At 53.4% G+C, this 12,949-nt stretch overlaps 1 protein-coding gene and 1 long non-coding RNA gene across 2 annotated transcripts; one reads left to right on the top strand and one right to left on the bottom strand.

Moving 5' to 3' along the window:
- Positions 1-5,071: 5,071 nt before the first annotated feature.
- Positions 5,072-6,682, top strand: LOC116858307. The gene is made up of 3 exons (XR_004380887.1): positions 5,072-5,115; positions 5,250-5,706; positions 6,606-6,682. It is a non-coding gene; the product is annotated as an uncharacterized LOC116858307 (long non-coding RNA).
- GATA1 (GATA binding protein 1) lies at positions 6,153-12,695 on the bottom strand. The gene is made up of 6 exons (XM_032843026.1): positions 12,596-12,695; positions 8,808-9,044; positions 7,990-8,367; positions 7,742-7,887; positions 7,044-7,169; positions 6,153-6,663 (listed from the first exon to the last, which is right to left on the bottom strand). The coding sequence occupies exons 2-6, from the start codon at positions 9,025-9,027 to the stop codon at positions 6,289-6,291; spliced, it is 1,245 nt and encodes a 414-aa protein (XP_032698917.1). The 5' UTR covers positions 9,028-9,044; positions 12,596-12,695; the 3' UTR covers positions 6,153-6,288.
- Positions 12,696-12,949: the final 254 nt, after the last annotated feature.

Below are 12,949 nucleotides of genomic sequence, written 5' to 3'. Positions count from 1 at the left end.
ACATGTTTTTTTTTGTTTTTGTTTTTGTTTTGTTTTGTTTTGTTTTGTCCCAGTGAAAGAGGATCAAGCCCTAAGACTTTTAAGCCTCCATGTGCTCCAAAGAAAATGTGATACACGCTGAGGAACATTCTGGGGGTTGTGATGCCTGCAGAGTAATAGAGAAAGGAGCCCTTTAAGACCCATGGCCCATTTTTCTTTATAGTCAGAAGACAGATTCCTGAAGAGCAGAGGTCAGTAAACTTGTCTATAAAGGGCCAGATAGTAAATATTTTAGGCTTTGCTGGCCACATAATGGTTTCTGTGGCATGTTCTTTCTTTTCCTTTAAAAACGAAGAAACGGGGGGGGGCACCTGGGTGGCTCAGTGGGTTAAGCCTCTGCCTTCCGCTCAGGTCATGATCTCAGGGTCCTGGGATCGAGCCCCACATCAGGCTCTCTGCTTGCAGGGAGCCTGCTTCCTCCTCTCTCTCTCTCTCTCTCTCTCTCTCTGCCTGCCTCTCTGCCTGCTTGTGATCTCTCTCTGTCAAATAAATTAAAAAAAAAAAAACGAAGAAACGGGGGTGGGAGGGCAGCTGCATGGCTCAAGCAGTTAAGCATCTGCCTTCCACTCAGGTGGTGATCTCAGGGTCCTAGGATCAAACCCCGCATCAGGCTCCCTGCTCAGTGGAGATCCTGCTTCTCCCTCTCCCTCTGCAGCTCCCCGGGCTTGTGCTCTCTCTTTCTCTGTCAAATAAATAAATAAGTTCTTTTTTAAAAAAGAGTTTATTTATTTGACAGAGACACAGTAAGAGAGGGAACACAAGCAGGGCCAGAGGGAGAAGCCCCATGTGGGACTCGATCCTACAACCCTGGCATCATGACCTGAGCCAAGGCAGACACGTAACGACTGAGCCACCCAGGCGCCCCATAAATAAATTCTTTTTTAAAAAATGAAGAGACCAGCTGAAGTCTGACTTTGGCCTGAAGGCTATAGTTTTCTGATCCTGCTGTAGAGTGTCAGTCTTTGGTTTCCTTTATCTGGCTGGGATTCTTTCACAGGATTGAGTGCAGAGTTTCCATGCTTCCTGAAGAGAGGTATTCCTTTTGTGTGAGGACTGCGATTCATGGACAGGATCAGGTCACTTTTGGTGTTCTACTGGGTCAGTGTTCCTGGACAGAGTGAGGACAGGGCTTCCTGTAGTTTCTATGCTTTTGTTCCTCTCCTGAACCAAGTAGGGATTTCTATGCAGGGCAAGACAGTTGTTTAAGGAGAGCTCCAGACTAGGGGTTCCCAAACAAGTTCAGGATGAGGCTCCTTAGACTGCATTATGAGTTTCCTACAAAGAGATCAGATGATCCAGTTCAGGCTCAGCACAAGTATTTCTCTACAGGTTCAGAGCTATGTTAATGTAGGCAGTAGGTACAGGTGTTCATGTCTAGATTCGATCAAGGAATTGTTTTTTTTTTTAAGATTTTATTTATTTATTTGACAGAGATCACAAGTAGGCAGAGAGGCAGGCACAGAGAGAGGAGGGAGCAGGCTCCCCGCGGAGCAGAGAGCCCGATGCGGGGCTCGATCCCAGGACCCTGGGATCATGACCTGAGCGGAAGGCAGAGGCTTTAACGCACTGAGCCACCCAGGCGCCCCTCCCCCCCTTTTTTTTAAAGATTGAGCTAAATTTTTTAAAAGATCTCATTTATTTATTAGACCGCATGTGTGAGAGAGAGAGCATGAGTGTGTGTGAGAGGTAGAGGGAGAAGCAGACTCCCTGCTGAGCAGAGAGCATGGGGCTTGATCCCAGGATTCCAGGATTGTGACCTGAGCCAAAGGCAGATGCTTAACCGACTGAGTCACCCAGGCATCCCAATTGGGCTAAATTATGCTAGTTGTTGTAACAAACCCAGAATATTAGACAATTAACAAATAAATGTTTATTTCTTGCTCATATAAAGTCCAATGTGAATATTACTGATCATTCAGAAACCCAGGCAACTTCCACTTTGTGGCTCTGCTGTCCTCTGAATCCTTGGAGTTTGCACTATTGAGCTGGTATGGGAAAAGAAAGAGAGTGAAGGATTCCATGAGAGATTTTTATGGGCCAGGCTTGGAAGTGGTGTATATCACTTTGCCCATACTGCATTGGTCAGAATTCTGTCACATGTCCACATCTCACTGTAAGGGAGGTCAGAAAAGTGAGTGAGCTCAGGAGAACACAGGTTTGAAAAACCTATAGCAGGGCCTACTACAGGAGTCTACAGACCCCACAGAGCTATCAGTCCCATGTGGCAGCTGCTAGCCACAGTCAGAATAATGGTTCCTGCAAAGGGGGGAAGGTGGGGCTTCCAGGACAAGGACAGGGCCAGGGCCAGGGCTGTCAGAGAGAGTCACGTCAGGACATCCTGTTTGGGGTTAAGAAAATGTTTCCAGAAAGCAAGGTTAGGAGTTCCTATAAAGGATCAGGCCAGAGGGGTGCCCGAGTGGCTCAGTCAGTTAAGCATCTGCCTTCCCGGGGTCCTGGGATCGAACCCTGTGTTGGGCTCCCTGCTCAGCGGAGAGCCTGCTTCTCTCTCTCTCCTTCTGCCATTCGCCCTGCTCATGTTCTTTTGCTCTCTCACTGTCAAATAAATGAATAAAATCTTTTTTTATAAAGGATCAGGCCAGAGATTCCTGCGAGTGGAGTTAAGGATTTCTGTTGAGAGGAAAAGGTTTTCTATGGAAAGTCCAGTCAGAGGGTTCTAGTACAGTTGTAGGCAAGGCTGCCTGTAGAGGGTCAGGGCTACGAAGCTAACATGTGGTAAAGATAGAAAGCCCTGTACAGTGTAAGGGTTCCTGTGCCAGGTGAGGCCATAGGTAACTGTGTAAGATGAGGTCTAGGCCTAAACTAGAGGTTCAGGACAGGCATCCATCCCTACCACAAGCTCAGAAAAGGTTGTTTTTTTTTTGTTTGTTTGTTTTTTTTTTAGGAAAGGGTTGTAAGTTCAAGACTGAGGTTCATGTTAAGAATTGGATTACAGTGCCGGGAGTGGGGACGCCTGGCTGGCACAGTTGGTTAGGTGTCCAACTTTTGGTTTCAGCTCAGGTTGTGATCTCAGGGTCCTGGGATAGAGTCCCGCTGTGGGCTCCATGCTCAGCAGGGAGTCTGCTTAAGATTCTTTCTCTCCCTCTGCCCCTCCCCACCACCTCGCGCATGAGCGCTCTCTCTCTCTCTCTCTCTCTGCTCAGGTCATGATCTCAGGGTCCTGGGATTGAGCCCTGCTTCGAGCTCTCTGCTCAGCAGGGACCCTGCTTCCCCCCTCTTCTCTCTGCCTGCCTGTCTGCCTACTTGTGATCTCTGTCTGTCACATAAATAAAATCTTTTAAAAAAAGAGTTGGATCATGGGTTTTGTGGACTCTACAGGTTAGGGTGTGAGATCAGAGATTGTGGTGCAGAGTGACATCAAGGGTCATTATCAACAATGGAGACAAGAGCTTCTATATTCAATTGCGAGTTCCAAAAGAGGTTGAAGAAAGTTTCTGCAGAGAGAGCTAGGTCAGTGGTTCAGAACTAAATTTTATTGATGCAAGTATTTCTAAAATGCTGTCTGGAGGGCTGAGCTCCAGTACAGTGTGAAGACAGAGGTGTCCTGTCCAAAGTCAAGGCAGGTTTTCTATAGAGAGATCGAGACTACCAAAGAGGGTCAGGACAGGTGTTTCTTTCTTTTTTTTAATTTTTATTTTTTTATTTGACAGAGCACAAACAGGCGGGGTCAGAGGGAGAGGGAGAAACAGACTCCCTGCTGAGCAGGGAGCCCAATATGGAGCTTTATCCCAGGGCCCTGGAATCATGACTTGAGCCAAAGGCAGCTGCTTAACCGACTGAGCCACACAGTTGCCCCAGCACAAGTGTTTCTAAAGGGTGGTGAAAGTGCTTCCTTAGAGTGTGAGCTCACAGATTCCTAACTGGCCTGAGTCCAAGGTTCCTGTGCCATGGGAGGACAGGGCTTCCTCCAAAGCAAGGTGAGGGCTGATGCTTCTGTCCAGGGTCAGCATGGGTTTCCTGTTGCTAATTAGACAAAGGGTTCCCTTAGAGTGTCAGGCTAGGGCAGCTGTTCTGGGAGGTAAGAGCTGGGGCTCCTGAGCAAGGGAGGGCCAGGCACATGTCCAGCACAGTTTCTGAGAGGGGTTTCTGTTCCAGATGCGGACAGGGGCTCTTGCAGGTTAAGAGGGCTGGGGTTCTGTGGGATGGCCAGGGAGGCAGGAGGCTTTTACAAAGACCAGGGAAGTTCTGGACAATCCCTGTAATGAACATGGACTGCCATGATTCTGCTTGGCCAGTAGCTGAAGGAGAGCTGTCCTGAGGACATCTGCTTACCCCTACTATGTTCAGGACCCACGGGCCCACGGTCCTTGCTCTGGGGCTCTAGGGGAAAGCCATAAAGAGAAGCAACCCAAAAGCAAATTCAGATGTGAGTGGATTGAGTGATGAGAGCAAGAGCAAGGGTGGGGGGTAGAGAGAGAGGCAGCCCAGTTAAGTGTGAGCAAGACTCACATGGCGGGGAAGTGGTATCCAAAATGCACTCCTTAAACTCTGTGTGGCCAGGGCAAGTAACACCAGTTGTGAGCCTTACTTTTTCATTAGCAAAACAGAAATGTAAAGTGTGTAGTATACTTTCCTTTCCTTGGAGTATTTTTTTTTTCCAGGTGTTCATGAACTAAAGCAACTGAAGCTTCCCAGCTATTGCCCGACGCACAGTAAATGCTCAGCAAATGGGGCTCCTTGCTGTCAGGAGCTGCTGGGTGGTATGGAGACTAAGCCACAGAACCTGGCTTAGCCCCCTGTCTCCAGCTATGTGGCCTCCAGCGAGCGACTTAACCTCTCTGGCTCGGGGTGTCACCTGACTCCACACAGGCTCCTATGTAAGGGTTTTCCATTTTGGAATTTTTTTTTTTCCTTAAGTAGGCCCCACATGGGGCTTGAACTCATGACCCTGAGATCAAGACCTCATCTGAAGAGTCTGAAGCTTAACTGCCTGAGCCACACTGGTGCCCCAGGGTTTTCCATTTTGGAAGGCAGCTATGCTCACCACTATACCACCAACGCGGGTTTTCCATTTTGGAAGAACAGATTCTACTCTGAGGGTGGGGACAGCTGGCCCAGGTGAGTAGGTGCGTTGGTGTGGGAGTTGGCATTGTGGGGGGGGGGCTCCCCCCACCTACGGGGTCTAAATATCACCCCCAGAAGTTATTTTGTCCTCCTAATCTTCCCCTCTCTTTCTCTACCATTTCCCACAGAGCTGCAGGCCGAGCTGGGCCCAAAGAGATAAGCGATGACTGACAGGGAAGGTCCCCCGGACAGCCCCGTGGTCCCACACTGGCCTTCTGACCTTCTGGACAGCTCCCATTCCAGTCCCCCCTTCCCCTCCGCCCCCCTTTCCTCTCCAGCACATGTCTTGTGTCCTCTGGAAAGGGGTTCCCTGATGTAGACTCAGCTGAAACTCTTCATGTTGATACTTTCCACGAACAAGTACACACAGAACTGCTCACACCTGACAGCCACTCAAGAGACACTGTGGCCTGGCACACACCACGGGATCTGCACTCCCACACGTGTAGACTTGCAGAGAAATGCTGCCGTTACCCGAGCCCCAGGGCTCACTGGATGTGCAGACCCCCGTGGTGCTGCTGTTAGACTTCACGTGCCCCCACACACAGCCCGCGTTCAGCGTTCCAGAAGCATCTGTCCGTCCAGGTCTGTGCCCCACACATAGGCCATCACACTGTCTCAAAGATCACCCCAACGTGGCGTGCAGTCACATGGACACCATGCCATGCATTCCTCCCGCATGTGCCGCCGCACATGCACTCCACGTCCTCTCCTGTAGTTGCCTTTACCCTGGCTCCCGCTGTTGCCGTGTGTCACGCACCCCGTCTTGCAGAGCCTCACCCCCTCAATCACATGCCGTATCTCACCCTGTGGTATGTGGCTACCCATGCCATCTCGGGCCACCTAGAAGCTGCCACACGTGCTTTCACAAACACTGTTCACAATTGCATGTCACAACCCACAATCGTGAAGTGTCACACAGGCGCCCACACCAGACGCTGTCCTCAGAGACACCCAGACACATGACCTCCCTCCCGTCGTTCTTGATTTGGTCCCACACAGACTCACACCTCCACTCTTGGGACTTTGGACTTTGGTGGTTTTATTTTACAAAAGCTTTGAAGGTCCAGGCCAAGGGGTGGCTGGGCCCAGAGGGCTGGGTTGTAGTAACTGCTACCCACACAGGAGAGGGTCCCTGCCCCAGCCCCGAGACCATGCTCTGTGCCCTCAGGAGCTCAGTGGAGCCACCACAGTGGTGGTGGTGGTGGTGGGAGGAACGGGACCTGCTGGGAAGGAGCCTGTGGGGGAACCTAGCAGGGGTCCCGGGAAAGGCACGAGGTGGCTCACGGGCCCTGACAACACCACAGGGCCCAGGCCTTGGTAGAGATGGGCAGTGCTGGGCGGGCCCAACGTCAAGCCAGAGGCCATCTCCCCACAATTCCCACTCCCGCTGCCCCCGGCCACCACCATGAAACCACTAGCTGGTCCTTCAGCTGCTCCTGTACCTCCCAGACTTGACCCTCGTTTCTTTTTCCCTTTTCCAGATGCCTTGCGGTTTCGAGTCTGGATACCATCCTTCCGCATGGTCAGTGGTCGGTTCACCTGCCAAAAGGGAGGCCCAGGGTGTTTCCCAACTCCACATCTTTGCCTCTGTGTCTTGACCAGGGAGGCCATCTCCATCCCACCTCGTTAAGCATAGGGAATTATTTCAGGGACTAGGGGAGCATGACTCTGGTATGGTGCAGGGACTGACCTAAGGAATCCCAAGGAGGAAGGAGGAGGGTCAGGAGGTCATGGAAGGGTGTGAAGAGATGAAGGAATGGGAGGAGGGAGGGATGAGGACCAAGGTGGAGGGGAATAGAGAAGGAAGGAGGGAGCAGAAAAGGTGGGGAGAGGGGAGAGTTATGAGGGCAAGTAGACATGGGGATGCAACAGGAGCAGGGGAAGAGGGAGGCTGGGGTGGGGGATGGGGCAAGACAAACCTGGTGTAGCTTGTAGTAGAGGCCACAGGCATTGCACACAGGGTCCCCACTAGCATTTCTCCGCCACAGCGTCGTGGTGGTTGTCTGGCAGTTGGTGCACTGGGTACCTGCCCGTTTGCTGACAATCTGGGGGAGAGAAAATGTGAAGATCAGCCCACTGGCGGGAGGGGAGATGCTTAGGGGACCCAAGAGGTCAGGGCTGGGTTGAAGGTAGGGCTTCCGGTGCAGGGTAAGAACAGATATACTTAACAGGACGATGACTGTGGGTTCTGTATGGGACAGGGCTTCCTGGCCAGGGTTGGGGATTTTGGTGTCGGGGGTGATTCCCAATTTTGGCCATACATTGGAATCACCCAGGGAGTTGAAAATGATCCTAAGGCCCAGATGACACCCTAGGCCAATGAAATCAGCACATCTAGGGGAGGGTGCCAGGCCCCTGGTGGTTCAGGTTGTCCTAAGGTGAGTCCCATGTGAACCCAAGGAGGAAAACACGGCTGTGGTGCAGGACAAGACAGGGTTCCTGGAAGTAGCCTATGAAGGTAGGTTGAGGACAGGCGTTCCTATGCAAAGCTGGGTTCCTGCATGGATGGGGAAGGGATGGGTTGGGGGATATGGGTTCTCATAGAGCAGGAGGACAGGGATCCCTGCACAGGTCCAGAACAGTTCCTAGGGAAGGGGAGGCAGGCCTGGGGTCTTACCAGGCGCTTCTTGGGCCGGATGAGGGGCCTGTTCTGCCCATTCATCTTGTGGTAGAGGCCGCAGGCATTGCATAGGTAGTGGCCCGTCCTGTCCCGCCGCCACAGTGGAGTGGCTGTTGCTCCGCAGTTCACACACTCCCTGGCCTCTGATGGGGTGGACAGAGGGGATGAGGAAGCCCAGGCTCAGCTTTGCCTTGGACACCCCCCACCCCGATTTTAACCTCCCTGTCCCTTTGTGGGGACCTCACCACAGGGGGGCAGGGGCAGTGTTCCACGAAGCTTGGGGGAGGAATAGGCCGCTGGATTGAGGGGGCTCCCGGTGGGAGAAAAGAAGGTACTGGAAAAGTCAGGACCCCCGTAGGCACTGCTGGGGACAGGGATGGACGAAGGCAGCGCAGGCCCCAGCGTCAAGAGATCTGGACTTAGCCGTTCTGTCTTTAAGGTCTCCAGGAAGCTGCTGCCGCCTTTCCCATCTGGGTCTTCCGGGGCCTGGGGAGGGGAGTCCTCGCGGGTGGGGCACACGGCTGAGGCAGGGTAGAGCCCCGTCTTGCCATAGGTCCAGCCGGCATACGGTGGGCCCCCTGGGATCCCCTCCATACAGTTGAGCAGTGGGTACACCTGAAAGACTATTATGGAGGGTGGGTACGGGAAGGAAGGAGGGATCAGTCCAAAGCCATGGTGGTGCCCCACAGCTCCGACTGAGTGGCCAAGTCTCCAGTCTTCCCACAGGCAACCAGAACAGCTGCTGGCCATCGGTTAATTCCTGGACATCGAGCCCCACGGTCACTTTGGCAGCTGCGGTAACCTCCACCCGTTTCCAAAGGGGCGTTGAGAATGCCCTTTGGGATTCAGAGCCCCATGGGTCCCTTGACAACTAGGGCCGCCACCACCCACTTCCGACGTTGCTTTCCAATATGGCTATAGTAAGACCGCACATGGGGAGCATTGGCATCAACTGGGGGAAGTTGCCATTTTCAAGATGACCTCTTAGTGGGATTCTGCCCTAGCTAAGGGTCACCCAGACAGCACGGAGCCTGTGCTAAGACAGCCACCCGGACGAGTTTACCTGGGGAGTGCCTGTAGGCGTCAGCATCCCTGTAGTAGGCCAGAGCTGCCGCTGCAGCTGTGGCAGTGCTGGGGGCCGTGGAGGAGGCTGCCGCATCCAATCCCTCGGGCCCAGAGGAGAAGAAGACCCCCGATTCTGGTGGCGAGGATACCAAGGCCGGGTCCACAAACTGGGGTAGGGGCTCGGAGGTCCCCAGGGCCCCTAGGCCAGGGAACTCCATGGGGCCTCGGATGGGACCTGTGAGGACAGGAGGGGTCCTCAGACTCCAAACTCCTCCTCCCCTTCCCTCCTGTCTCCTTCTCTTACTCCATTCTCTCAGTCTTCCTAGCCCTATTTTCCTCCCCAGATCTCTCCCCTTCTTCCGCTCCATCATCCCCTCCTTCCTTCTGCCCCCCCCCCTTCCTCTACCTCCCTTTTATTCCCTCTTCTCCCCTTGCGCTTCCCCTTCTCTCTCCCTCCTCCCATCTCTTCTTTTTCCTCCTTCCACAGCTCCCCCTCTTTCCCCTCTCCTCTTCCCACTCCTCCCTCCTCTTTGGGCCCCTTATGCCCTCATTCTTTCTTTCCCCGGTCCTCCTTCTTTTCTCTACCTCTATCTATTCCCCTCCTCCTCTCCCTTTTCTTTAATCAGCCACCTCTTCCGCCTTCCCCATTTCTATATCTCTTCCCCTCCTCATTTTCTCTTTCCCTTCTGCCTGTCCACTTCCCCTTCTCCTGTGCTCCTTTTCCTTCATCCTTCTCCTCTCTCTCCCTTTCTGGTCATCTTTTTATCTTCTCATTTTCTCCCCCTCCTCCTCTTCTCTCTCTCTAGAGGAGTCAGGGTGGGATGGGCTGGGGTGCAGGGCCAGAGGCCCCTGAGTCACTTGTCACCCCTGGGACCTTGGGGTTCACCCTCCTGTGCTCCCCAACTTCATCCCTATCTGTTGCATCTTTTAACTTTCTCAGAAACCCATGGTTTCCGGCTTGACTCCTCCCTCCCCCCACCTCCGTTGGGTCTGCAGACAGAGGGCCCCCTCAGTTCCTCCCCACTCCGTGGGGGGGGTCAGTACCCCCCATCGCTTATCTCTGCCATCCCCGCCCAACTTTTGAAATCACCCCAAGGCTACTGGCTTCCTCTGAGGAGGGGTACAGGTCTGCCCTGGGGAGGCCTACCATAGTTCTGCTTTTGGGTTCCTTCATTTCCAGCCAGCCCCAGGCCTCAGTTTCCCCATATGCCAGATAGGAGGTAGTGACAGGGGCCCAGCTAAGACCCGTGAGATGGCGGCTTCATCTTTGCCCCTTTGTCTCTGTCCTTCCCTGTGTGTGTATCTGTGTCCCTGTGTCCCTCTCCTGGCGACACTCTCTCTTCTCCAGCCTGGCCCTCCATATTTCTGTCCCATCGTCTTATGCTACCATGATATGTCTTGTCCTCTCTCTTTCTATGCTTTAATGAGTGCCTAATTTCCCCCCTCCCTTTCTCTGGCTTTCCATGTCTCTATCTCTGGTTGTCTCTCTCCATCTTCATCTCCATGTCTTTTACCTCTTTCTGTTTTACTTCTCCCTGCCTCTCTAGTCACGTCTCTGAATGTCTCTGCATCTCTCCCTCTCAGTCTCTTTCTGCTTGTTTGTCTCCTCTCTCTTTCTGCCCTCTGGCTTTATTTCTATGTCTGTCTTACTAGTCCCACATGCTTGGCCATACCCCACTGCACACAGCCCGGGTGAGAAGCCAGAAAACCTACTCTTGCCCCTGACTTGCCCTGCGAATCCGAAGGCCTGTTTTCCTGTCCTTGGGGTGGAGTAACAGAGAGAGAGGAGAAGGCCATCTTCACAGCCCCAGCCTACATGAACCACTGTGTGAACACGCTGAAGGTTGGGCTCAGGGTTGGGGCTTGTATGGGTAAAGAGAGGAGCCCATGATTGTGTGGGTAAAGAGAGGTGCCCATGGCTGGGTCCACCACCAGCCTTGTCCAGGCCCCAGGATCTCCACTCATTCTCCCCAGAGAGGGTGTCTTGCCTCCTCCTCTGTTTCCGTCTCTTTCCTCTGCATCTCTCCATGATTTTTTCTATCTGTGAAGCTCTCTCTGCATTCCTGCCTTGCTCTTTTTCTGTTCCTGGGTCTCCTTCACTTTCCTGCTATCTCTCTGTTTCTCTTTTCTTTTTCTTCCTGTCTCTTGCTGTTTGTCACTGTCTCTTTTTCTAGCCCCCGCCCCGCTCCGTTTCTCCCTTCCTTCTCTCTCTGCCTGTCTCTTTTTCTTTTTGTATCTGTCTCCACTGTCCTTTATCCCCCCTCATCCTCATCTCACCACTCCCCCATGATCTCCCTCCAGTCCCACTGCCCCACATCCCTGCACCTAGCACCTTGGTGGCTCTAGGGCTGCCCACCCCTCCTATGGCAGGGGCCCAGCCCCCCCACCACCAGTTATCACTCTCCGGACAGAGATAAAGTTTATCTCGAGGCTGGGGGATATGAAAGCTCCTTATCAGCTGCCCTACTAGAGTAAGTGCTGCCCCAACGGGCAGCAGGCAGCAGGCCGGCACCCTCAACTCTCCCAAGGCCCAGCCCCTCACCCCAGGTAACATCCCTATCCCAGCCCTCAAGGGAGGGTCTCTTGGGACTGAAGGGAGCCGAGATGTGGGGTGGGGGCAGATGAGTCTTGGGAGGCTTTGAGGTGGAATTTGAGGGTCAGATGGGTGGAGGAGTCAGGGAGAGGTTGGGGGTAGAGCTATAGTGTTTGGGGAGAGCAGATATGGGGTTTGAGGAGCAGAGACAAATTTGAAAGGTCACATTTTGGGATCAGAAATAGGTTGGAAAAGCAGAACACAAGGTTGGAGATCTGAAGTGAAGTTTGAGAGCCAGAGAGAACGTTCAGAAGCTGGAGATGTAGTTCGAGGGTCAGAGATAAATTCTGAGGACCGTGGAAAAGTTTGGGGGTTCTGTGGGCTTTGCTGGAGCAGATGGAGTTCAGGGGTCAGAGGTGGGTTTAGACAGGCAGGAGTGTGTCTGATAAAGATGTGTTATGGGATCAGAGGAGGAATTTGAGAACTGAGATGGAATTGGGGTGGAGAAAGATGGGGCCAGAGGAGATCCAGGGGGCCAGAGACACATTTGGGGGCTGAGATGGGGTTTAGGGAAGGCAGGCATGACGAGGATTCATGTGGTAGAACAGACTTGGGATAGTAGACTTGGTGTTTAGAGTGACAGACTTTTTGGTGTGTGGGCAAGGGGCTGGAGGAGAGTAGTGGTTTGGGGGGGGGTCAGAGAACTCACAGGGAAAAAATAGGGGGCTTGAGAGGCGCAGACAGAGATAAGAGGATGAAGCCAGGGTTTAGGGGACTAGAGAATTTAGAGCAGAAACCAGGATGGGGATCAGACAGGGGCTTGGGGAACAGAAATAGGCGTGGGAGAGCAAAAGTGAGTTTTGGGGAGAAATCAGAGACAGAAACAATTCCAGATGAGTGAAAACCAGATTCAGGGCAGAGCTAGGATTTAGGGGAGAAAAGCATGTTGTAGGGGGCAGGGATGGTGTGTGGGGAGCAGAGTTAAGTCATCAGAGGAATGGATACCTTGGAAGGAGAGGGTGGAAGTCAGGGCAGAAAGAGGTCAGTTTTGGGGGGTTGGTTTCTGGAGTAGAGATGGGGGCTGGAAATACAGATGGTCTGGAGGAGCGGTGAAGGGTTTCAGGGGTGGTAGACACTTTGGGGACCAGTGGTGGGTTGGGGAGGCTGGAGCAGGCTGGAGGGGTAGCCTTGAGGTAAGGGACAGCAGGCCTGGGGTTTGCCTTGCTGGGGGCTCTTAGGGGGCTGAGACTGACCTGGGCTGGTTGGTGCAGAGGGTTCGGCCGCTTTGGGGATGTGGCGAGTTCAGTGTGATCCCAGGGGGTGTCCTGGCTGGCCTTGGCCTTTGAGGCTCCCTTCCTCCTTCCCTCCCTCCCTCCCCTCTCCCTCCTCCCTCCTCCCCAGGGAGTGGCTGGTGCCCCAGTGGGTGGGGCGGACCAGAGGAGGGGGCGGGCTCCCTGCTGGTGGGGCACCTCTTGGGCAGTGGGGGCCTTCCTCTGCCCCACCTGGCCACCCCATGGATTCTTGAACCCTGTTCAACTTGGGCTCCCGTGGACTTCAGTGTCCAGCCAAACAAAATGGGCTGAAGCCAAGATAAAATGAAAATAGCA

This window comes from Lontra canadensis, unplaced genomic scaffold (genome assembly GCF_010015895.1).
Source record: "Lontra canadensis isolate GAN:19392208 unplaced genomic scaffold, GSC_riverotter_1.0 scaffold134, whole genome shotgun sequence".
NCBI classification, from domain to species: domain Eukaryota; kingdom Metazoa; phylum Chordata; class Mammalia; order Carnivora; family Mustelidae; genus Lontra; species Lontra canadensis.
Note: the sequence above shows the minus strand (reverse complement) of the source record. Positions and strands in the feature narration are given on the sequence as shown.

Bases quoted from the DNA above. Each gene is read 5' to 3' on its own strand.
- GATA1 (XM_032843026.1), bottom strand. From the start codon at position 9,027: ATGGAGTTCCCTGGCCTAGGGGCCCTGGGGACCTCCGAGCCCCTACCC. The intron at 7,888-7,989 runs GTGAGGTCCCCA...CCACCCCATCAG, and splicing joins ACTGCCCCTGCCCCCCTGTG to AGGCCAGGGAGTGTGTGAAC. The intron at 6,664-7,043 runs GTTTGTCTTGCC...CCCTTTTGGCAG, and splicing joins TCTACTACAAGCTACACCAG to GTGAACCGACCACTGACCAT.